Below are 23688 nucleotides of genomic sequence, written 5' to 3' on the forward strand. Positions count from 1 at the left end.
TTGAGGTGGCCCTTCGGCTTGCTTGAAAAGTTAGGTCAAGTGTCTGTCTGAATGCCACCTGGGAGAAGGGGAGACTGGTGACGTGTGCATGCAGACAAGAGCCTGGTACCTATGGAAAATTGAGACTTTGCCATGGTGCCCAGCGGGAGAACAGAGGGCAGGTGGTGTAAGCATCAGTCTTACAGCCAAACGCAAAGAAGCTGGGCTTACGCCCACTCCCACCCCAGTTCTAAGCTCTCCAAATAGCACACATCTATGGTTACCAAACATTTTCTAGCTCATGGTATTTGATACACAGACACAGGTTGCAGGTGTGGGAACACAGAATAAGCCATGTGCATCCCTCCCATGAAGATCCATGCTATGAAACTTGTTGTGGAAGCCAGGTGGGGAATTTAAATGTTCCAGCAGCCACCTTATGAAAAGCACATGCCTCAGCATGGTGACACACACGTGAAGTGCCAGCATTCCCAAAAGAAAGGGACACCCAACGTTGACCTGTGGCCTCTGAATGTGTACACGCATGTATATCTGTGCACACACACATACACTACAAAACAAAATCAATTTCTCTTTCTGCTAATACCATACCATTTAAAACTTTGAGGACCTTGTAAGACCCTAGAAAAGACACTAGCAGTCTGGAGGGAAAGCTCAGTGGTTAGGAGCACTGACTGCTCTTTCGGAGAATCCAGAGTCAATTCCCCGCACACACATGGGGGCTCACAACAATTTGTAACCCCAGTTCCAGGGACTCTGACACCCTCTTCTGACTTCTGGGGGCATCAGTCCGGAGACATGCATGCAAGCAAACACCTGTACACAAGAAAATGATGACATTATTTTTTAAAAACATAAAAGCCATTAAGGGAGGGGAACAGCGGCACACACCCATAATGCCATCTCTGAGGAGGCTGGGACAGGAGATTTCTGTATGTTCATGCCACTCTAGGCTACCTAGTAAGTTTCAGGTCAGCCAAGGTTTCAGAATGATCCCTGTCTCAAAGCAACTACAACAACAAATTAACTAAATAAATGCTTTGGAAATGGGTAGCCATTCTCTCTATCAAAGGGATTGTCCCCCAAAGAAACCATGATGTTTCTACCCATGTCCCCTCTGGGGTCCTGTATGATAACATGGTCTTATTTGGGCTCCTGAGTAGCTTTGAAGAAAGTAAGGCTTTTCCTTGTTCTCAGCTTTCACCCCAGGGGCAGTCATTTGTTTTCCAATGACAGTCCTCAAAATCAAGGTTCAGGAAATGACTCTGAAGAGCACTGATTATTCCCCAGCTGGCCTCACTTCCCGTGGAAATGACTCAGGTCCCTTTTTTCTCCTCCTCTCTCCCTCACGGCCCCCCAGTCCTGCCTCCTGGACTTGAGTGAGTGTAGGTCTGGGTGAGCAGGCAGACACCTGGGCACACTGAACGGGGCACACGCACGTAGCAGTGAGGATACAAAAGCCACTAAACAGTGGCACAGTCCAGGCCCACGCGTGTAGTCCAGCAGGGTTTGTTTTCACGTCCGTCAAGAGAAGGAAAGCAAGGTCTTCCAGAGGTCACGTGCCAGGTGTCTTCTTTCTTTCTAGCAAGTTATCACTAAACCTCAGCCCTCCTTGGGCCTAGTCAGCACTGCAGCATATAAGGTGACCTATGTCCGTTTGAAGACAGTCATCTGGGACTTTTTCCAGGAAATAAAAACCCATTGTAGAATGGCTGTTTTCAGGTCTGTATCCGTGAGTCCTGGGTGGGATTGGATTACCCTTTCTGCTGCTCTAATTAGGTCACTTAAGGCTGGAATTTCAGATATCACCAAAACAACCTGAAAATTGAAGGAAGGAACCCTTGCCACATTCATATTAAATCGTCTGTCGTGGCTGAGGAGTGTCATTCTGTGGGGTGATGTAGTCCCGTCCCTGAGGAACGGTTGCTTGCTGTTCATGGCTCTTGGATGTGCACATATGCATGCTTCTGGCTGACCAGACCCAGGCACAGAGTGATCACCGCACCAGACTGCTCTTCCCCTCCTCTACAACGTTCCTATTTGTTTTAACCTGTAGGAAGAAGGAGGATTTACAGATGATAATGCCATTTCTAATCTGCTCTGGGTAAGCTTAACTCTAATGCAGGTGTCCTTCTGTAACCGAACACAGTGGATCCCGCTGGTGGGTGCAAAGCTGAGACACACAGCCTGGGGGCAGAGAAGCAAAGAGAGAGGGGTCTGCCTTGATAACACTGCAGAGACTCCTCAGAGCCATGCCTCTGGAAAAGAAAGCTGGGGATTCTCAGTGGAATCTTATGTGTATATGCGTGTATGTGTATATGTGCATGCATGTATGTATAAACATGCACATATATGTATACACATGCATATACACTTATGTATACACACATATATACATATGTATGTATATATTAAATATGAATATATATGTGTGTATATATGAAAAACTTGTCATGTATAGAGAGAGGTCAACACTTTCCTGAGTGTGCTCAGTTCGTGGTTCCGCATAGCATAATTTAATGTTTAATAGCATGGGAGCCTCTCAGGCTTGTGCAAATGATCTGAACAATGTCACAGTGGCTGTAAATGTCGCTGGTTCCTTCTAAAGTTCTCTGAAAACCTTATCTGGGGGGAAAAAAAACCTGCTTTGAAGGAATAGTGGCTCGCAGTCCCTTAGAGGGGCTGAGGCCCTCTCCTCACCAGGGATAGGTAACTGTCCCTATGGCTGCTAACGTATCTTCTAATTCCGTGGCACCTATGGTTTCCCATGCCTTCCCCATTTGTTTTTTTATATCCCTGGCCAATATGCAGCTCTCACTGAGTGTGGAAACCAATCTGGTTTGCTGATAGAATGAAGATGCCACAAAGAAAGTGACCGTTTGTATTACGTATTTAAGCTGTTGGCGAAGGGCCCAGGTCTCATCCCTTTAGCTAAATATCCATATACATTACATATGAGTTCCGTTGATCGCCTATTCCCTTATTTAGTTACCACACAACCCTGGCTCAGGTGCCTGCACGGGCCATGTGGGAAGTGTGTCATTCGGCAATGACACTCAAAGGAAGGAGGGTCTTAGAACCACAATTGCAATGGGAGCATTAGCTGCTGGAAAACTTGTGTGTGTCTCCCCTCCCACGCCACTTGCCCACTCCTACTCCCTGGTCCTCCTTCCAGTTCCCCTCTAATCCTCTTGATCTGCCCTATAGGAACCTGTATTTGCTTCTACTTACCCTCCTGCTATGCCTGCTGCCCATAAACACCTGTCCTTTGTATCTGTTAACCAGGTGAGGAAAAGCCTATGGGGTGTGGTAGAGAAGGCTTCATTTGGGGGATAAGCAGCTCCTTGGTTGTGTATGTGGAGAGAGAGGCAGAGGTTGTGCGTATCTGTGTGTGAGCGTGTGTGTTTAACGTTTTCATATTTTCCAAAGTAGTTCAACCCACACCCTATCCTTCACCCCATATTTTTAGGTGGATTCAGGACTGTGAATTTCCCCTCCCAGTCATGAAACTGAGCCTGAGGAACAGGTTCACTGTTTCTACCTCTGACTTTTCAGTCCCGAGGCAGGAGCCCAAGAAGCACAGGGTATCTGTGGTTCCCGCTGAGTACAGTGCCTTCCTGTCCAGGTCACTGCTGGTGATTACACCCTCGGCCCTGACCCACATCGTCTGCCACTACATTGGCGTACAAGATGGTGTTCCTCTTCTCATACGCTTTGTCCTTCCCTGACCATCATTCTCACCTCTCTGGATTTATTAACCATTGATCTTGATCTCTATAGAGCTGGAGGGCAGGTTTCACTTGGCCCTGTGCCTTCTTGTACTGTGAAAACTCGTTTCTCTTCAGTGCTGGGCAATATCCATGTGTCTTAAAGGACCAAGCTTATTTAGCCGTTCACTTCCTCAATGGCATCTGGTTGTTCTCAAGTTTGGGTAATGGTGAGCAGAGCAGCTATAAACAAAAGCTCGTGTGCATTTTTTTATGGACACAAGTTTAAACATTGAAGTGTTAAAGGACATGATTGAGAAATCCTATGGAAACGCTTAGTTTCATAAGAAGCTTTCAGGTGTCTTTCACAGTGGCTGCTGCATTGAGTTCACATTTCTCCAGCATCCAATGAGGTGCTTCATGTTGCTCAAAGTCTATGTAACAGCTTTCAACGTCAGTGTCTTAGCTTTTGGCCATACCAAAAGATACATTATAGGGACGCATTTTAATGTGAGTCCCTCACAGTGTGTCGTTGTTGACTATATTGTCATACAGTTCTTTTCTATCCCTGTGTGTTCTTCGGTGACATATGCTTTGTTCATCGGTTCCCCAGTCGTTGAGATTGAGTCCTTTGTGAATCTTGGATAACAGTGCTGGGTTAAATAAGGTTTGCAAATATTTCCTTCCATCCCATGGTTTGTCTTTTCCTTCTTCTGACAGAATCGTTCGCAACAGAGCAGCTTATTAATCTCAGCGGAGTCCATCTTGGCAACTAATCCTTTCATGATCATGCCTTTGGTATTCTACCTAAGAGATGATTCTGCCCAGGCCAGGAAAAATAACATGCATGAGGCTATAGGTTTGATCTCAGCAGGGCGGGGTGTGTGTGTGTGTGTGTGTGTGTGTGTGTGTGTGTAAGTGTGATCTAGATTTTCTCCTATTACCTCTTAGGAGTTTTACAGTTTTACACTTCACAGATAAGACTATGAACCAGTTGGAGTTAGTTTTTGTGAATCACATATGATCTAATCTGGGTCCATTTTTGTTTTATATGTAAGCAAGTATGCAAATATTGCAGCATGTGGCTCCTTAAAAATACTCTTCTCTCTGTAGTATTGCCTTTATCCTTTACTCCTTGAGGTTCAGTCAGCTGTGGGTTTATGGGTCTGGTTCTTGACTTTCTATTCTGCTCTGACGATGCAGCCAATGCCATACTGTCCTGAGTCCTGTAGCTTCATGACTCTTCCAGCTGAGTCTTCCATTCAGTTTCTGTGGGCTGTTTCAAGGTTTCTGCCTCTCCATATACATTCAAGTTCAAGATAAGCTTTTCTATTTATAAAAGAACCTTGTGGGATTCTTATTAGAACTACATAGGATTTAGAGATTATCAAGTTGGTGAGAACTGAGTTGAACATCTATCCATGAACATGGGATATCTTCCATTGAGTTTTTATTAAGTAAAAGAAAAAATAACATTCGTCAAAAGCAACTTATGTTTTATGTCCTCACACTTTAGAACATTTTAAGCCATGTACCACCATTAACCCTTTACCCAGATATATGTCTCAACATGCTTATGTATTAGTTTAGCAGTGTTCTCAATAATGAGGTAATGTCCTTTACTTTGCCCCGGGAGTGGCGGTGTCTTGACGTTTCAAGATTCAAGAGTACAGAGAAGGAAACAGTGTTTGAGCAGTGCACAGGGTCTGTGAGGCCATGTGGAGCCTCTGCTTCCTCGCCTGCTCCGAGGCTGTGCAGAGTGAGGTGCTGTTCCACCCAGATGCCATCACAACCCTCAGCCGGTGACAGGACCAAACTGAAACCACTTAAAATTTTGAGCACAGGGCTTCTACATCAACCTGAGGATCCTAGGTGCTTGCAAACATGGATCGAAATCTTTGTTGAGGAAGGCAAAGCTGGGTTCTTTCCCATGTTACAGAGCTTTGATACTTGGCCCTATCTCTATTACTTAGCATATGGTCCTGTCATTTCTGCAGTAACTTACTCAATGGAAGGTAAAAACATAAAAGCCCCAACACAAGACTTCTTCCTATGAACCTTACTAACTGTGGAGGAATTCTGCCTTATGATTTGCTGCTAATCCTAATGATAGCTGAGCTGTGCTCTCCTGCCGCACCTCATTCCCTGGGTGAAAAGGAGAGGTTTGCTCTGATTTCATCAACCTTCCTTCCCAGCCTCTTCTCTTTCTCCTTCACACCCCCATCCTCTCTCCCATCTCCCGTTCCCCTTGCTTCTCTCCACCATGTCCATGATGTCTGCATGTGACAGAGTAACTTATAGATGAAGTAGGTCTAATGTCAGTCAGTATTCTGCCTCCTCTCGCTATTCTAGGCTGCGAAGCACCCATCTGCTAGCCATAGGACAGGACATAGAGCTTATCAGAACTAAACAAGAAAACACAATCTAGTACCAAAAAAAAAAAAAAAAAGCAAGATAATAATGACGTTTCAAAGTGAAAAAAAAAAAAAAACAAAAGAGACAGCTATAGATTTTTGTTCATACTTTGAAGAGTTTCGCGTGTTAGGGTGGATTTTCTAGGATTTATTCCCGCTACAGCCTTTAAGGCCAAGGGATGTGAACTTGGGTTTCCCCAGGACAAACACACCAAATAGCCATGTTATCTAAAATTTTCCAGAAAAGAAAAACTTCCATGTTTAATACCTGAACTTAGAAGGGAGTAAAGAAATTTCTTCTGAAAGGTCTGGAAGGTTTGGGTCAAGTTGTTTCATCCCTCGGATCAGAATTTTCATCTTCCAAAAAAAACATTTGGGTGCTAAGCTGTTGATTGGAGGAAAGCATTTTTTTTCCCCAGTCACTAGCCACATAACTTGACCACACCCTACACTTTGGAGAGGCCATGAGCCTCCTTACTCATTTTAATGGCATTCTGGATGGTTTTGAGAAATATTTTTTAGCCAACTGCTCTGTTGATTTTAATTAAACCTTACTTTGGACACTTCATTTTCAAGCAGACTTATTCTCTCAAATTTCATTGTGTCTTTCCGTCAAGGTGATCTCATAGTTTACTCAGTAAATTTATATAGCTAAAGTGTTCTTTGGAATTAGGGTCATGGTGTCAATCCTGAGTGGAAAGGTTTCAAATGGCTTTTTAAACTGTTAGCAGCGTTCATAATGGCACCGGTTAAAACTTGTAGGGAAGTTTCCATCCCAGGCAGGGTGCTCTCCTATACCCTTGCCCTGACCCACCAATTTCTGCTTTCAACTCTTCCTGTCACTTCCCACTCTTTCTCTAGTCCCCTCTCCCATGTCATGTCTGAGTCTGTGTCTGTGTCTGTGTCCCTGTGACTGTCCTTATGTGTTTGACCAAGTATGTGTGGCTGTGTATGTGAGTGTATATGTATGTGGTTGTGTTGTGTGTGTGTGTGTGTGTGTATGTGTGTGTGTGTGTGTGTGTGTGTCTGTGCCTGTATATGTGAATGGTCTGCATGTGTCTAATTTTATTTTTCCTTCCTAAACTATGAGCACAATGTTTGTATAGTATGATGACCTGCTGCTCCATTTTGTACTTCAGTGAGTGCTGCCTAAAGTCAAAGGCGTTTCCCTTCATGCCCCCGACACACTGATGCAATGATTACGACGAGAGGCTTGACATCGACCTTGTGTTCACCAAACCCCACCTGTGTTGTTTGAGTTGTCAGTCTTCCCCAGTAATGTTCTTACTAGACCCACGCCTGGGCCCACACCTGGGCCATGCATTATATTTAGCTGTCAAACTCTGGGACAAGGTTGTCACTTGGTCAGAATTACTAAGGATATCAGAATCACTTCTGGCCATGAAGGTGTGCTGGAGAATCATGGGCAAGGAAAATTCATGGGTTAGATGATGGCGACTGACTTTGTCAGTGGAGTCTCCCACATTAGAGACTCAAATGCTGAGAACCATTGTTCTCGGTGTGGGTTGTGTCTACACACAACCTGGGTGTGTCCTGGGTGTCAGATCTGTTATGATCTAAAGCCTCCTCCCAGGCTCCCGTAGCTCCTGTAGCTCCCTAACTCCCCGGTAACATCACTACAAACCGGAAGGCCCGCCTGGGGAATTGTGGAATTCACGATTCTAACCAGCCCTCCTACTTCATCAAACTCATACCGTTGAGGAGATGAGTTAGACAAAGGTAAAACAGGGCAGCTGTGTCTCTTAACCTGTTTTGTCACTGGGCAAATGCTGCCAGACTGAAGCTTACACCTCCATCTTGCTCCTCTTTCTCCCCTTCTGTGCATTCTATACACAGAGAGTCACAGAAAGTCGAGAGAGCCAGATGACAATTGAAGAGAGGAAGCACCTCATCACTGTGCGGGAGGAAGCTTGGAAGACAAAGGGCAGAGGCGCTGCGAATGACTCCACACAGTTCACCGTGGCAGGAAGAATGGTGAAGAAAGGTCAGGGCCTGTGTGCACACACAGCAGGGCACACCTGTCCACGGGGGGAGAGTGGTGCATGACAGCTCAGCAGGGAGAGGGGAGGCCCTGGTCTTTACTTCTCATACTGCACTGGTGTTGGGTGAGGAGGGGGTTTTGACTGTTGTGTAGGGTGTTTCTGCTGCGGACGTCCTAGTACTGCCTCTTCAGGATAGGAAGCCTGATCCAGTCTGTTACTGTTCCAGAATTCGTCTGTTTGGAAAAGGAGTGCAATCGTAGGATTGAGATTTGATTGGAACTCTGCCCACCCCCCCCAAAAAAAAGCAATTTTAACCAATCATTTCCCATGGTCCTTCTAAATTGTTTCCATCTCCTTGCAGACTGACATCCATCTAGACACGCCTTCCAATCATACCACCACCACCAAGGAAACCTTTGGGAACAAAAGTGGCTTAGCAATCAGGAGCCCCTCTTGTCCTGTACAAGTCAGCTCCCATGTCCCTTGACTCTAGTGTTGTAAACTGTGGCTTACAGAGGAGGTCAATTTGCAGGCATGTGACAGATGTCTAAGAGATGTCTGGATTTCAGAGAAGAGATAGGGATGCCCTGCAGGTCACCAAGTGCACCACGATCCCCAGAACTGCTGTGAAGCTAAACCCAGAGATACAGGAAACAGCACTGCGTCACCTTCATCAGTGGTCTCAAGAGTTTGGGGCTTTAATTCATGTCCTATGGCACATGGTTAAATGTTAGGGTCCCTCCGTCATCCGTATGCATAAGCCTCCATTTCTCTTATATTTTTGGTTGTGAGCCTAGCCTTTAATGGCTGAGCCATCTCTCTGGCCTGAACCCCATATCTCAAGCTAATATTATCTAAAAGCAGATCCCCTAGTTACTGGTAATGTCTTCACATACACCTAGGCTTGGGGTTCTGCCAGCAACATCATCAGTTTAGCCATCCCTCACCTCAGACCTTCCATTCTGGATAGAGCCTAACTCCTTCATGGCATTTGAGAGATGTTTGTGGAAGGGAGGGAGAGGGAAGGAGGGCAAGCCTTGGAGAGTAATTTCCTTGCATCTTACTGGAAGAAGCCTTTGAGACAAATGTCTCACCTTGAAAGACAGCAGGATGGTCCTCACAGGATGAAGCAGGACCTCGCTTTTCTTCAGGAGATCATGGAACTGTTCAGTTAGGTGTAATCTGGAGCCCAGCCCCTTCCCACACCTCTCACCCCTCACCACCCACCACCAACCCCTATGAACAAATCCGTTAAAGGCAGCTGGAACTGAGAGTCCAAGCCTTCAGCTGCCGGCTCCAACTTGTATCCTATGGCAGTTAGCTCATTTTTATTTTAGTTTATCTTGCCATCTCATCTGAAGACCTAACTGGGCTCCTCCCCTGAACCCTGTGCCCTGGCCCACACTACCGGTTTGGATATGGAGTAGTCTGCCCCACAGTGAATGTTCTGTTCCTATTTCCCTGCACAAGCCATGTATTTCCTTAGGATTCCGTTAAGTCATGGGTCTTTCTGGGGGTAATAATTCCCTTGCTTTTAATCTGATAGAAAAGACCACATCTATCTTTGAACTATTAGTTCTTTTTGATTTGCAATTATATGGCATCCAGTTTTTGTTGACTGCAGATAACAACAGTCCTAGACCCTACCCCACAGGACATCCACGGAATTCTAATCTCACAGTTTCAGGGTTTCACTGTTTCTCCCCCAAGAAACTCTAAGCTCTTCTGATTTCCTTTGGACCTTTTCTGCTTTTTATATCTTTCTATTCTGTGTAACAATTACCACTTCACAAGATCTCGCTAACAGTCTGAGATGGGAGGACAACGTTAGAACGTGCCATGAATAAAAGATGTGAAAATGTCCCCAGAGAGGAGCCCCATGTCTGTGGCTTTTAAAGTTCACTGAAAAGAGCTGTGGGGGAGAACTTCGGCGGCTTTAATACTTTGAAACTTCACTCTATATCCCCTGATGCATTGTGGAGAAACCATACCGTCTCTCGCTAAGAAGGCAGTGTCCCACAGGTCCAGGAACTCTTTTGTGCATTGTGGCCTGACTGACAGCAGGGGGCACTATAGCCGTGGGATTTGCCCCCTGTCGGTGAAGAAGGGCAGATTTTTGCTAGTTGCTTTGAGACTATCAGCCTGCTGAGCTGAGTAAGTCTAGCTTATTGCCTGCCTTTAAAGCCAATGGACTCCTCTGGTAACTCAAGCACTCTTTAGTAGGTAATGACCTGATGTCTGTCCTACTTTGTGACACCCAATTTTACTTATATTACTGCATTTCAAGAAGTCTTACTTTCTCGTGGACATGAGCTTTTTGCTGACCTGGTAACAGAAATTAGTTTTAGAATGTATGCACATGTATTTGCTAGTGTATATGCAAACAGGCATTGAGAAGTGTTTCCATCCCATTGCCAGAACTTAAGTATTGAGTCACTTCCAGTCTTGCCTTGTTCCTGCATTGTAATGCTTCATTTGCATCTCTAGCTCCTGGGGGAAGGAGCAGAACCCTCCTCTCTTTCTCTGTTGGTGAGAATAACATGCATGTTCTCTGCTGTTCTAGGACAGCACTCACAGGGCTATGTCCCCTTAAACTTACACACACACAGGCACACACACACATGCACACAGGCACATAGGCACACACACACACACACACACACACACACACACAGGCACACACACACACAGGCACACACACATGCACACACAGGCACACACACACACAGGCACACAGGCACATGCACACACACAGGCACACAGGCACATGCACACACACAGGCACACAGCCACACACAGGCACACACACACACACACACACAGGCACACACAGGCACACACACACACACACACACACACACACACACACAGGGCATACACAGGCACACACAGGCACACACACACACACACACACACACACACACAGGCACACACACTGCAGAGGGTGCAGAGAGCAGCAGCATCTCATCCGTTCTTTACAAACACTACACTTATTTCCCTCCAATGCCCTCCACTCAGGTAGGAGTGGCTATCTCTAAACTGTCTATCTGATGTTTTCGTCTTTCAGCTGAGTGCCCTCTGTGCTAAAAGTCCCCATTGTACTCTTCATACGTCCTTCAGCCTCTGTTTGAGTAAGCCCTTCCCACCCTCTGTCTTGGGGAACATGTGATTGTTTTCAACATACCTAAGCTGGGCGAGCCTCACCCTCCCACAGTCCCAGATGGGTCTGGTGTGTGTTCTCCTGTCTTTCTCCTGAACGCTCGGACCTCTGGGTTATTCTCCACAGTCAGTGCTCATGAGCTCACCCTGTCATTGCTTCCTCACAGACTGGAGAGAGTCCTGGAGCCTGGGGCCTTGCTACCTCGGACAAGGCAACTTACTCCAAACCACATCTGTAGTGCAAATTTACTTTTCCCCTTTGGCCCCCACCACTATCAGGACTCCCTGTTGTTCCAGCATATTCTGGAAGCCATGTACACTCTCACTCCATTTATAGCACATGGACGTGCTTCCCCTTGTCCTCACTGTTTATTTAAAGTTTCAGCTTGCCATCTGCGTAGTTCATAGAAGAGGAAAACCCTAGCTGTGGCTGCATTTGGTGGCCAACCTATGCATACTTATGTAAATACTTGTGCTATAGAAATGTGTACAGCTTCATTGGGTTCTGTGAACTTCCACAATTAATCTTGAACATGCTAAACTGTCCTCTTGTGTCTTCTGCAGGTCTGGCGTCACCCACGGCCATAACTCCCATCTCATCCCCTCTCTGCAGTAAATCAAGGGGCACGACCCCAGTTTCCAAACCCTTGGAAGGTAGGTGTCCCTGTCCACAGTGACATGAGTGTCTGAGCAGGGAGGCTCAGGGGTGTTTACTCACAGATGGTTTCTACTTGTTTAGATATTGAAGCCAGACCAGATATGCAGCTGGAATCGGACCTGAAGTTGGACAGGCTGGAAACCTTCCTAAGGAGGCTGAATAACAAAGGTATGGGCCAGAAGTCAGAGGGGAGCTTCAGCTTGTCTTACTGCCCCACGCCTGGCCTCTGCTCTCTTGGAACCTAGCTTTCAACTTCTTAACTTTTGGAGTTTTGTTTTGTTTGACAGTTGTTTTTGTTATTGCTCTTAATTTGATTTTTTGAAACAAGATATCACTTAGACCAGGCTAGCCTTGAACTTACTTCGTAATCAAAGATAACATTGAAGGACAGGCATGTACCATAATAGCTGGCTCTCCAAATCGCACTTCTGATTGCTTTCCCTCGTCAGCCAAGTTATCTCCTTAATTATCTACTTTCAGCAATTTCTATACACACATGCTTAAAATCCTTTGTTATTCTTCAAAAAATGAACCTGTAGTCAGTACTAACCAGAGCTCTAACTCTGATCCACTTAATAATATCCTAAATTTGGGATGCCCAATAGTGCACTTGTTGCTGACTCCAAACCCTTGGGATGCCAGCCAGTCCAGGTATAACTCGGTGGTTTTGTCTTTTCACTATAAAACAATTAGTGTACAAATAGAAACTCAACTTTTGGATGGGCTTTGAACTTTATGCATCATTTCTGCTAAGGCAAAAGGGATGTTTTCTAATAATCCCAAATAATTTCAAAAAATATCTAGTAAAATGATAATGCAATAAACACCTTATTATAATAATTGGTGATACAAAAACAATATGCAGAAGTAGCCTTTTCTCTCTCGATAAAACGTATCTATCCATCAAATACCGGGTACTTGCTGAAAGTTATACAAACACTGAAAACCAGAGCTCTAAGGTCATTATATAATAGTTAATCTGACTGGGTAAGATGTATAAACGACAAAATCTATTATACTGTTGTCTTCATTAGGGTTTCTATGGCTTCCATAAATACCGGGACCAAAAGCAGCCTGGAAAGGAAAGGGATTTATTGATTGACTGGGTGATTGGTCTGACAGCTTATAGTCCATCATCTAGGGAAGTCAGGGCAGGAACCCAAGTAAGACTGGAACCTGGAGGGAGGAGCAAATGTGAAGAGAAACACTGCTTGTTGTCACTCTCCTCTTGGCTTCAGCCTGATTTCTCACAGTGCCAAGGACAACCTGTCCGGTGTTCACACCACCCACAATGGGCGGGGCCTAATACATCAATCGCTACTCAAGAAAATGATGCACAGGTTTGCCCCCAGGCCAGTCTCGTGCGGACATTTTCTCAATTGGTACTCTCTTTTCCCAAATGACTCTAACCTGTATCAAACTGACATAGAACTAGCCAGTCAATGGAGTCACAGTGGTCATGACCACTGCACTGTTCTACCTTTTCTTGGAAATAAAGTTTTATTGGAACACAGCTATGTCCTTTCATTGACCTGCTGTCTGTCCATAGCCACTTTTGCACTATAACAGCAGAGTTGGGGAATTGCAACCGAAGCTATGTGCTCTCCTCAGAGTAGTCCCAAATGCTTCCCAGTTCTTTCCAGAAAACATTTGCAGAACCCTTAATATGGAACAAGGCTAAGGTTAGCTCTCTCTAGTAGAAACAGGTCAGGTTCACAAGTGCTCATGTGCTCATGAGGGCAAGGTCATCCTGCTTCCTGTCCTGACCCTCACTGTGCAGGTGGGATATCCCTCTGTGAAGTGTGGAGTGAGCTGGGAGCTGGGGTGCAAGAGTAGGCAGGAAGAGGGCTTTGGACCTCACTACTGTGCTTTCCCTACTCCGGGAGCTTAGGCATTGCAGGAAAGGTCACAGTAATTGTTTCTCAAAAGCTCATAGTATGTTTGCTCCATTGTTGATAGTTGCTGGGATGCAGGAAACAGTTCTCACAGTCACTGGCAAATCTGTCAAGGAGGTGATGAAGTTGGATGATGATGAAACCTTTGCCAAATTCTACCGCAGTGTGGATCACAATTTACCCAGAAGTCCTGTGGAGCTGGAGGAGGACTTCGATGTCATTTTCGACCCTTATGCTCCCAAGTGAGTTTGAGAATGGCTCCCTTCCCATGCTCCCCTAGTCTGTCTGGTCACCAGAAACTTCTGCCATGGGTATTTTCTCTAGAGCAAGATGCACAGGGTCAGCCTGCTGTACTTGTTGTCTGCTGCGTGTGCTCTGGTGTTTGTGTAGTGTTGAAAGGTGTGACTGGCTTTCACCTCACCTGAGCATTGCGTTGTGATGTTTTACCGTTTTACCACTTAGCGTTCTCCACAGTTCTCCCACTGGACACCACTAAACTTACTCATAACTGGATACTTGATTTATATGAGCGCAGATTAGCACCATGAACTGCGGAGATCAGGAGCCATAGTTCTTTGCCTCCTGCAATGTATAAAACTGATCTGTCCATGGGCTTTCTCAGAGGCACCCAAAGGTGCCCAGGCGAGCGTTATAAAAAGTGATTACGTGTTAGGATTCCAGAAAAATGCAAGTGTTGAACTGAGATCAACAAAAACAAATAAACAAAGTTGGGGGAAAATTTAGTTTAAACTCAGGTGTGCCTTGAGTGTACAAAGACAGTTGTAGCACAGTCTCTATTAAGACTGTCTTTCCATATGCTGTCTTCTCTCCTGGTCAAACCACAACCATAGGGAAAGAGGTACCTGCTTCCAACACCAGATGGACAGGCTACTCAGTCAACCCAGAGTCACTTCCCAGTAGATCCTCAAAGACTAGGTTTGCACTTCTATGTTCCAGCTTGGGTCCTAAGTCCATTCCTATACCATTCATGCAGTCCAGTGGACAGGTGATGCCCAACAACCAGAGGGGTGAGGTGAGCCCCAGAGGAAGACCCATAGAACACTAGGGGGCACTTGTTCTGAGCAAGCTGCACACAGCCCACACTGCACTTCTCTGCTCTTGCCTATGCAATTGCCAGAGTACCCATGTCTTCCAGAAGTGTGTTCACTCGTGGAAAGTTCCCATCAACCCCTCCTGGTGCAATGCGTTGCTATGCGTGTTTCCAGTTGATCGGTTCAACTTCTCCCCATCCAACTGTCATATATATAGTCGTGAAATGGAATAATTTAAACAAAAGTGCATTTGTGCTCGCATGCATACTGGTGGTACACAAAGGATGCTTGCAGGCACAGAGACTGAAGCCCTCGGCAGTTCTTTATCACCACAGGAGTCTGTTGGGAGACCACACCACTGATACACTACTTCCACAGGCTGGTCTACCCAGACTTGGGCGAGACAGTCTCAGTTCAGAGATGATTCTGGAGGCCTATTTTATTCCAGGTGTGGTTACTTTCCTGAGGTACCTAATAGGCTAAGTTAATAAGAGCTGTGAATAGAAAAGCAATGTGTGAAGAAAATATTTAGTGTGGGGCAAAAAGATTCAACAGAAGTACAGTTGGCCAATGCCAACCAACCAGAGCTTCCAGGGACTAAACCACTACCCAAAGACTATACATGGACAGACCCTGGACTCCAACTGTATATGTAGCAAAGGATGGCCTTGTTGAGCACCAATGGGAGGAGAAGCCCTTGGTCCTGCCAAGGTTGAACCTCCAGTTTATGTAGGGGATTGTTGGGGGTGGGGGGAGGTAAAGGGGGGTGGGGAGGGGAACACCCTTATAGAAGGAGAAGGGGAGGAGTTAGGAGGCTGATGGACAGGAAACTGGGAAAAAGAATAACATTTGAAATATAAATAAGAAATACCCAATTTTTTAAAAAAAAAGGAAAAAATAAATAAATTTTAAAAATATGGGTCATGTGGATTGGGGCATTGATAATCGGGGAAAAAAAAAGTACGGTTGACATCTGCCGAGTCCCTGAGAACTTGTTAGTGATAGCAGCAGTAGGGGTGTGTGTGTGTGTGTGTGTCTGTCTGTCTGTCTGTCTGTGTGCCCATATGCACGTGCAGAGCATCCCGGGCTCTCTAACCCACATAAAATCAGGAAGTAAGAATAATGGACTCTGTTGTCATGGGTCCAAGACCAGAAGGTAGAGTGACATCCGGGCCACATCTCCTTTGCCCGCAGGTTGACATCTTCGGTGGCAGAGCATAAGCGCTCAGTCAGGCCCAAGCGCCGGGTCCAGGCTTCCAAGAACCCTCTCAAACTGTTGGCAGCAAGAGACGACCTCCTTCAGGAATACACGGAACAAAGGCTAAACGTTGCCTTCATGGAGTCCAAACGAATGAAAGTGGAAAAGAGTGAGTGTCGGGCCTCTGGCCTGCCTCCGACCTGAACACTACTTATGTCCTGTCTCTCCGTGGTGCCTTGGAGCTGCCCCCTGAGCGGGTGTTCAGGGTGTTCAGGGGTCACTCCTATACAGGAGGGACTACACATTCAGTGCCTGCCTCGAATTTGAAGATTTCTCACTGAATTGCTGCCTAAATTATGCTGTTTTGCTGAATTGGGTCTCGAGATGGAAGTGTTTCCGGATATTCTAATTCCTCCAGATTTTAGCTCTGGCAAACCCAAGCACAGCAATCCTCCACTGACTCTAAGAAGGTTGAAGAGATCTCCTGTGGGTACCCAAAGGAGATGCATATCCTCACCCAGTATTTTAAACCATTGCTTTCAGATTGTTCGGGGGGAGGTCCTGGGACTCCATGGAGATAGTTTAGGTGGGTCAGGGTGGGGGAACTTGGAATGAACTGTGGAATGGAGAGTGAGGTTGGTCTCTGACTGGACCCTGACCCTGAGCTATACATCTTGGCTTTATCTGGCCCAAAGTATGAGTTCTACTTCTGTGAAATAGTGATTTTCATGGTGGTAAAAGCATCTGTAGTCTTGATACTGAAATTCATCTTGCCGTAGTCTTTGTTTTGCTCTTAGCATTCATAACTCCATTTGCCAAAGGTTTTGTTTTAAGAGTATTTAGTGGCAGCATATGCCTGTGATCCCAGCACTCAGTGTTCCAGGATAGTCTGGACTACATAGTGAGACCCTGTTTCCAAAACTAAGGGACGAACGGACGGAGGCAAGGAGGGAAGAAAAGGAGAGGAGAGGCGTTCATTCCAAGTCCCTCCGCCTTAACCCATCTAACCTTTCTCCACGCAGTGGAAGGGAAGAAAGGGGGGAAATTTAGAGGAAATAATTGTCTTTGCATTCTAACTATTTGACTGAGAAGTGCTTCCCAAAAGGCAGAAGTCATCTGAGGTACCAAATAGTATCAGCGTTCTGGTTTCAGTATTAGAACCTTGTGGGGCACATGAGCCGTGTGACAGGGAGAGCTGACCTCGAGCAGGAGTGAGGTCAAGATGTATCCAAAACCTCAAAACTCTCATCTTGATGCTGGCTGAAGTAAGGATCGCTGCCTCCCTGTCCGAGGCCTGCGTGCCCTGGTGCATGTAGCCTGTGTGACCACCACCTCTGCCCTTCTCGAGGTAGTCATGTAGCCTTGTGACCAAGTTACAGGATTAAGTACCTGGGATCCCTCTTCATGCAGATGAAATATTTCTAGAACCTCAGCCCCAGGCAATAATTTGCACTCTCTCTGAAAACCCCTACCATCCTCAAGGTTTATATAGCTTTGTTCACTCCCAATAAAAGGGAACTGTTTCACTAAATACCGCCTAGAAGAGCAGCCTCCCACAGGGTGACAACTTCTGTGAGACTTGTCAACAGCGGTTGATGCTTCCTGTACTGCATTTAATTCTGTACACAGTGATTAAGCATTGAGCAGTGCAGCTGCTCAAACTTGGTCCTGTTGGTTAGCAGTCATCTATGTTACAAACACTGGCTTTCAACTGTGCTTCCTCCCCACCTCCCTTCACAGTGTCCTCCAACTCCAACTTCTCAGAAGTGACGCTGGCGGGCCTAGCCAGTAGGGAGAACTTCAGCAGCATCAGCCTGCGGAGTGTCAACCTGATGGAGCAAAACTCCAACAACAGCGCCCTGCCCTACAAGAAGGTCATGCTGTTGCAGATTAAAGGTATTCTTTGTAGTGGTCCAAAGGGCCTTTGGCAGGCTGTGGTTTCGGTCTGGTTGCTGTAGGACGATAGACTCCTGGCCGCACCCATTGTTCATTATGAGGCAGCGGGTTAGGCGGTCTATTTGGACCTCCCCTTCTAGTGCTACACAGATGTCATCGGCCAGGAACGTCCTGCCCAGTAAATGTCCGAGCGTTTGTGAATGAGAACGAGGGAGTGGCTGAGTTGGAGAGTTGGGGTTGGATGTGGTCTTTTACCCTTTCAGAATCCCAGCTTTTGGTCCTGTTTCCTCTGGCCCAATAGCCCATACCCCAACCCTGCTGTGCCATTTACCAGATATGCCCTCAGTCTCCAGCATGGAGCTGCACACTCTTCTCAGTTCTCCCTACTGGGATAAGGCATGACCCAGCTCAGCCAGATTAAGGAAACGCACCCCTCAGGAAGGAATCATGGGAAGACAGGAGTGAGCCTCACCCATCCCCAGGTTCCACTCTCCTGCCCTTTTTGAAGAAGCAGCAGAAAATTAGGGCTGTGAGGAAGGAGGGTGGCTCCACTCCTAAAGGTGACCCAGTCACCTCTGGATTCCTAAGATTATCCCTTGGATCATCCAGTGAAGGATAGATGGAGTAGCTTCTGCCTCTGCCAAGGATTCTAGGGTGTTTTCTACAAAGCCATTTCCTTTTTGGTGTATTTAAAAGATTAGTGAAGGATGGGGAGTTGGCTCGGTGAGTAAGGCTGCTTCTTATATCAGCATGAGAACCCACGCTTGAATCCCTGATGCCCACGTAAAAACCAGACGTGGGCGTCTGTGCCTGTGACCCCAGCATTGTAAGGCAGAGACAGTCAGATCCCAGGACCCCACTTGCCAGCCATTCTAGGTAAAATGGCAAGCGGCAGCTGCAGTCCCTAGGGAAGAAAACCCCTGGAACCCTTCTCTGATGGCCACATATCCATGCGTGGGTACGCACACCTGCACACACTTGTGCACACAATGCTCACCAAAGACAAGAGAGGAGCGCTGATGCAGAAATCATAGTAGGTGTGCGATCACGGAAGGCTCCGCCTTGGGGCATCACTTAGAAGAGAGTGGCAAGTGGTGCAAAGCAGTACGTCCAAGCAGGTCCTGTCCACTTGCTCTGGAGCTACAGCGTCTATGGAAGGAGATCCTGTGGGGAGGCATGCCTTACCCTACAGCGTGGCTGGGTGTGAGCACAGGACATAGGCTGTGTGAAGAGAAGGCGGCACGAATGGCGTGTCCTTGCCACTCTTCCAAGACAGGAGAACCTGGCTACATCCACAGGCACACTAAAATCCAGGCTTTGAGGCCACTCCTAAAAAGTTCGGAGACCTTAGGACAGTCACTGGCCAGCACCACCAAATGGTTTTGCCGTCATACGACCCATCTTAACTTCCTCGTGCAGCTGGTCCTGGGAACTTATACTGGTGGTCAGAGTCTTGAGAATGGGAGATGTGTAGCTGAGATGTGCCCACCATGGACTTCTGCACAGTGATATAAGGACTGGGGACTTGTCCACAGGAAGAAGACACGTGCAGACAAGGCTGGTGGAGCCTCGAGCCTCATCGCTCAACAGTGGGGACTGCTTCCTTCTACTCTCTCCTCAGTACTGCTTCCTGTGGGTGGGAGAGTTCTCCAATGTCATTGAGAAAGCAAAGGTCAGTGTCTAAATGACAAAATATTTCTACTGCTGTGTCCTTTATATGACAGTGAGGTGTTTTGGTCCATGCTAAGCTTCTCAGATACCCCGCATTTCATTCGAGCAGAAAGGGACAGGTAGCGTTTCCTTTGCCAACATCTCTGAGGAAGCTTCTCTGAGGCTCTGAAGTGAAGGTCTGTGCCATGCATCTCCAGTTTGAAAGCCCTGGGTCTAAGCTGGCTTTTGAGTGACTAATGGGCATCTGTAAAGACCTAGTGTGACTCTTTCATGGAAATCCCATGGGCGAAGCCCCAGGATAGTGTTCAAAGCCCGTGAGTTATCTGTTGAGTCTGACACACTGAGCTAGGTTGTAAAGCTACATACACCCAGACCATTGAGGAAGGAATTAATACACATACTCACCTAGCCCTAGACAAGATATAGTGTCCAAAGTTAATGAGTTATCTGTTGAATTTATTACTGCAAAGACTGGATACAACTGCTCCCACAATTACATTTTCTTGACTGAGACAACCACCGTCTGCCACCCTATGTGTCATGCCTTTCATTGAGTTTCCTCTGATGGCAGCATGTGCAGACCACACTGATTTTTCTTCCCAGGTCATTGTGTCCTGTTCTTTTCCAGGCATCTGAACTTGCGACATTAATTCAGACAAAGAGGGAGCTTGGTTGTAGAGCTACATATGTCCAGACCATTGAAGAAGGAATTAACACACATACTCACGCAGCCAAAGACTTCTGGAAGCTTCTGGGTGGTCAGACCAGTTACCAGTGTAAGAGTTGACCATATTTCAGAGTTAAGAGGCTTGGGCATCCTGTGTCCCCAGCCCCATCTCTTAACTGATCCTCTTAAGTCAACTACATTCTAATGTCCTGTCTTCCCCCAAAGCTGCTGGAGACCCAAAGGAAGATGAGCTGTACGAGACGGCCATCATAGAGACAAACTGTGTCTACCGACTGACAGACGACAAACTCGTTCCTGATGATGACTACTGGGGGAAGATTCCCAAGTGTTCCCTTCTGCAGTCCAAAGAGGTAGCAGCTTCAAGGATATAGAACTGCAGAGAGTTCTACCTGGGTCCATACTGACTCTCAAGCATGGCTGAAGGAGACTCATCCACTCTTTCAAACCATCCCCACACCTATACCACACAAATTCAGAAGACTTTCCAAAAGTGGTGTGGATTATTGAAGGATTTTATATTTTATATAAAATATAAATACTACCTCTGCATCTTGAGTTAAGTAAGAGTAAACTTTAGTTAGTCTTAAAGTTTCAGGAATAATTAATGTGAGTATATGATATAATTAACATAATCTATAGACTTGTTGAGTAGTCCATTCACTCACCCCAGTAGCCATGTATTTCCAGTGTTGTTAAGTGTAATAATTGCTGGGAGGAAGGGGGAAGCCATACAAAGCCCTTACACTCAACTGGGTGGAAGCATATTAGAAAGAATTCAGGGCGAGCACAATGGCTCAGTGAGTAAAGGCACTTACTGCCAACCATGGAGACTTGAGTTCAGTTTCCAGATCCCAACATGGTGGGCAGAGAGAACCAAGTCTCTTGAATTATTCTCTGACTTCCTCATGTGTGCACATGAACACTCACAAATAAATAAATTAATAACGCTCTTTCTAAAAGTCTTGAGATTCTCTTTTTCTATTTTATTTTTATATGTATGTATATGTTGCATGCATGTATATCTCTATAGCATGCGCATACAATCCCCACAGAGGTCAGAAGAAGGCATCAGAGCCTCTGACGCTGGAGTTACCACTGTGAGCCACCACGTGGGTGCTGGGAACCGAATCTGGGTCCTGTGGAGAGCAGTGTATGTTCCTCACCACTGAGCCACCTCTTCTAGCCATTCTGTCTTTTGACTGGAGAGCTTGTTCAGTTATATTTCACCCACATACACAGCATTAATGTTAAATGTTAAATGTTAAAAACTTTAGTAAACGCCAAGAATGTTACCCCTAGAACTTACAGGCTAAGTGAAATAAGTCGGACATGGATTAAAAAAGATTCTGTGATCTCATCTATATGTGAAAATAAGACAGTCAGAAAAGAAAATAAAAACTTCCAAGGCCAGGCCTCGGGAGGGAAAGCACCAAGGAGCAGGAGGGACAGGGCAGAAGCAGCAGGTATGGGGAGCAGAGTGTGTCCAGGTAACTGTTACTGAGCCTGCAGCTACAGTCAGTCAACTGCTGCTGCTGCTGCTGCTGCGACCCCTGCAAAATGTAGAGACTGCAGCTGCTCCTGCCACTAAGACAACAGCATCCAGGAGCGATCGGCAGGATAAGGTGTTGGCGTTGCCAGTCACTGCTGGTATGGCCACCTTATACCTGTCTGTATCCTGGAGCATCCTGGGTACACGGTATAGATGCATTCAAATATATAATCAAATATATATATATATATATATATATATATATATATATAAATAATTTTATAGTAAACTATAAAATATACTGAGGGTATGATGTATGTGGGCATTTAAATGGGAACAAAAGTCACAGAAAAAAATAATTTTAAGAAGAGATGAAGTGGGTTCTAGTTGAGAGTTAAAACAGACTTTAGGATGCTGGAAATAAGGCAGAATAACAGCATTCCGTTCATACGTTCATTCTACAGACATTCAGCAGTAAGCTCCTAAAGTAAGAATGATATGACGTCTGCCCCAGGGGTCTTACAATTGCATACAGAAAGGACAGTGTTGGCTCCTTGGCACCTGCTGTGTGTGTGATAAGCTGTGAGTGTTGAATGAATGAATGAATGAATGAAGGAATGAAGGAATGAATGAGTATATGTGAGAGTGAGTGTAGGAGGGAGAAGCTAGGTAGAAAAGAGGGAAAGAAGACAGGGAGGTCTTACATAACTCTTGGTTTAAAGCTTTGGGCGGTGCGAGAGTTCAGAAGCATGACGTCATCAGCAGAGTTGGCGCCCCAGGGTCTGCCCTTGAAGTTAACGCGTCGTTTTTTGTGCTGTTTCCAGGTGCTGGTGTTTGACTTTGGTAGTGAAGTTTACGTGTGGCATGGGAAGGAAGTCACGTTAGCACAACGGAAAATAGCATTCCAGCTGGCCAAGCACTTATGGAATGGAACTTTTGACTATGAGAACTGTGACATCAACCCCCTGGACCCTGGAGAGTGCAACCCGCTCATTCCCAGGTGCCCTTACTGCCCGCCCACGTGGGTCTTGTGCATGCCTGCTCTTCCCACGGGCTTCCAACACTGCTTCTCACACAGGCCGCAGATTTAGGAAACTCTTACATCCTGCGGCCTGGGAGGGTCACAGAACAGAACGCTCTCTTAGCTGTCACCTACCTCATGAGTCAGGAGGCTGTAGTTTTAGGAACACCCCTCAACCACACTCACCCATCCACCCCAACCCCTGCCACTCCTGCATGTCTGTTGTGGTAAGTCAGTATTTCCCAGGTTTCTGAAGGTGTCTTCCTGTCCTGAGCCCTGGACACTGTGCCTTCATGCATGCTGGGGTGGAGGGAAGGAGGACACTGAAAGAACGAAGGTGACCTTAACTTTCCCCATGTACCAGACTTTTGAAAACCATTTGGGTAAGTCATCAGAGCAGGTACAGAATCTAAAACAATGATCGTGAATTTAAAGAGTATTCTTACATTTTTTTAAGCTACCAGACCCTCCAAATGCTTTCAAACTCTTTCCAGCATGTAATAAGAAACAGGCATGACATAAGCCAGCCATGCAGCTTTCAAGTTTCATGCATAGTTTCTTCCTTTAAAATCCAGTAACTGCTTTTGTTAATAATTAGTTCCAAAATTACAGCCAGAGCTGTAATCCCAGCACCCAGGAAATTGAGGCACAAGGTTCACTCATGAGATTAAGGCTTCCCTGGGCTACATGAGTCTCAGACCAACCCGAGTTACAGAATAAGAGACCCTGTCTGAAAAAAAAATAACAGAAAATTAAATATTTAATCAATGTATTGGAAAAATTAAGTCTTTAAGCAAACACTGATTAATACTGCAAGAACTAGGATTTTGAAGGGCT

At 46.0% G+C, this 23688-nt stretch overlaps 1 protein-coding gene across 1 annotated transcript in view; it reads left to right on the forward strand.

Moving 5' to 3' along the window:
* The window catches only part of Svil (supervillin), a 132340-nt gene that overhangs the window by 91117 nt on the left and 17535 nt on the right, over window positions 1-23688 (forward strand). The window contains exons 18-27 of the mRNA XM_032884534.1: window positions 7979-8126; window positions 11848-11937; window positions 12023-12109; window positions 13901-14078; window positions 16083-16255; window positions 17827-17982; window positions 19518-19654; window positions 20282-20429; window positions 20546-20691; window positions 22655-22830. Coding sequence (XP_032740425.1) covers window positions 7979-8126; window positions 11848-11937; window positions 12023-12109; window positions 13901-14078; window positions 16083-16255; window positions 17827-17982; window positions 19518-19654; window positions 20282-20429; window positions 20546-20691; window positions 22655-22830 — 1439 coding nt within the window. The remainder of the gene's footprint in view (window positions 1-7978; window positions 8127-11847; window positions 11938-12022; window positions 12110-13900; window positions 14079-16082; window positions 16256-17826; window positions 17983-19517; window positions 19655-20281; window positions 20430-20545; window positions 20692-22654; window positions 22831-23688) is intronic.

Source organism: Rattus rattus, chromosome 14 (assembly GCF_011064425.1).
Source record: "Rattus rattus isolate New Zealand chromosome 14, Rrattus_CSIRO_v1, whole genome shotgun sequence".
Classification (NCBI taxonomy): Eukaryota; Metazoa; Chordata; class Mammalia; order Rodentia; family Muridae; genus Rattus; species Rattus rattus.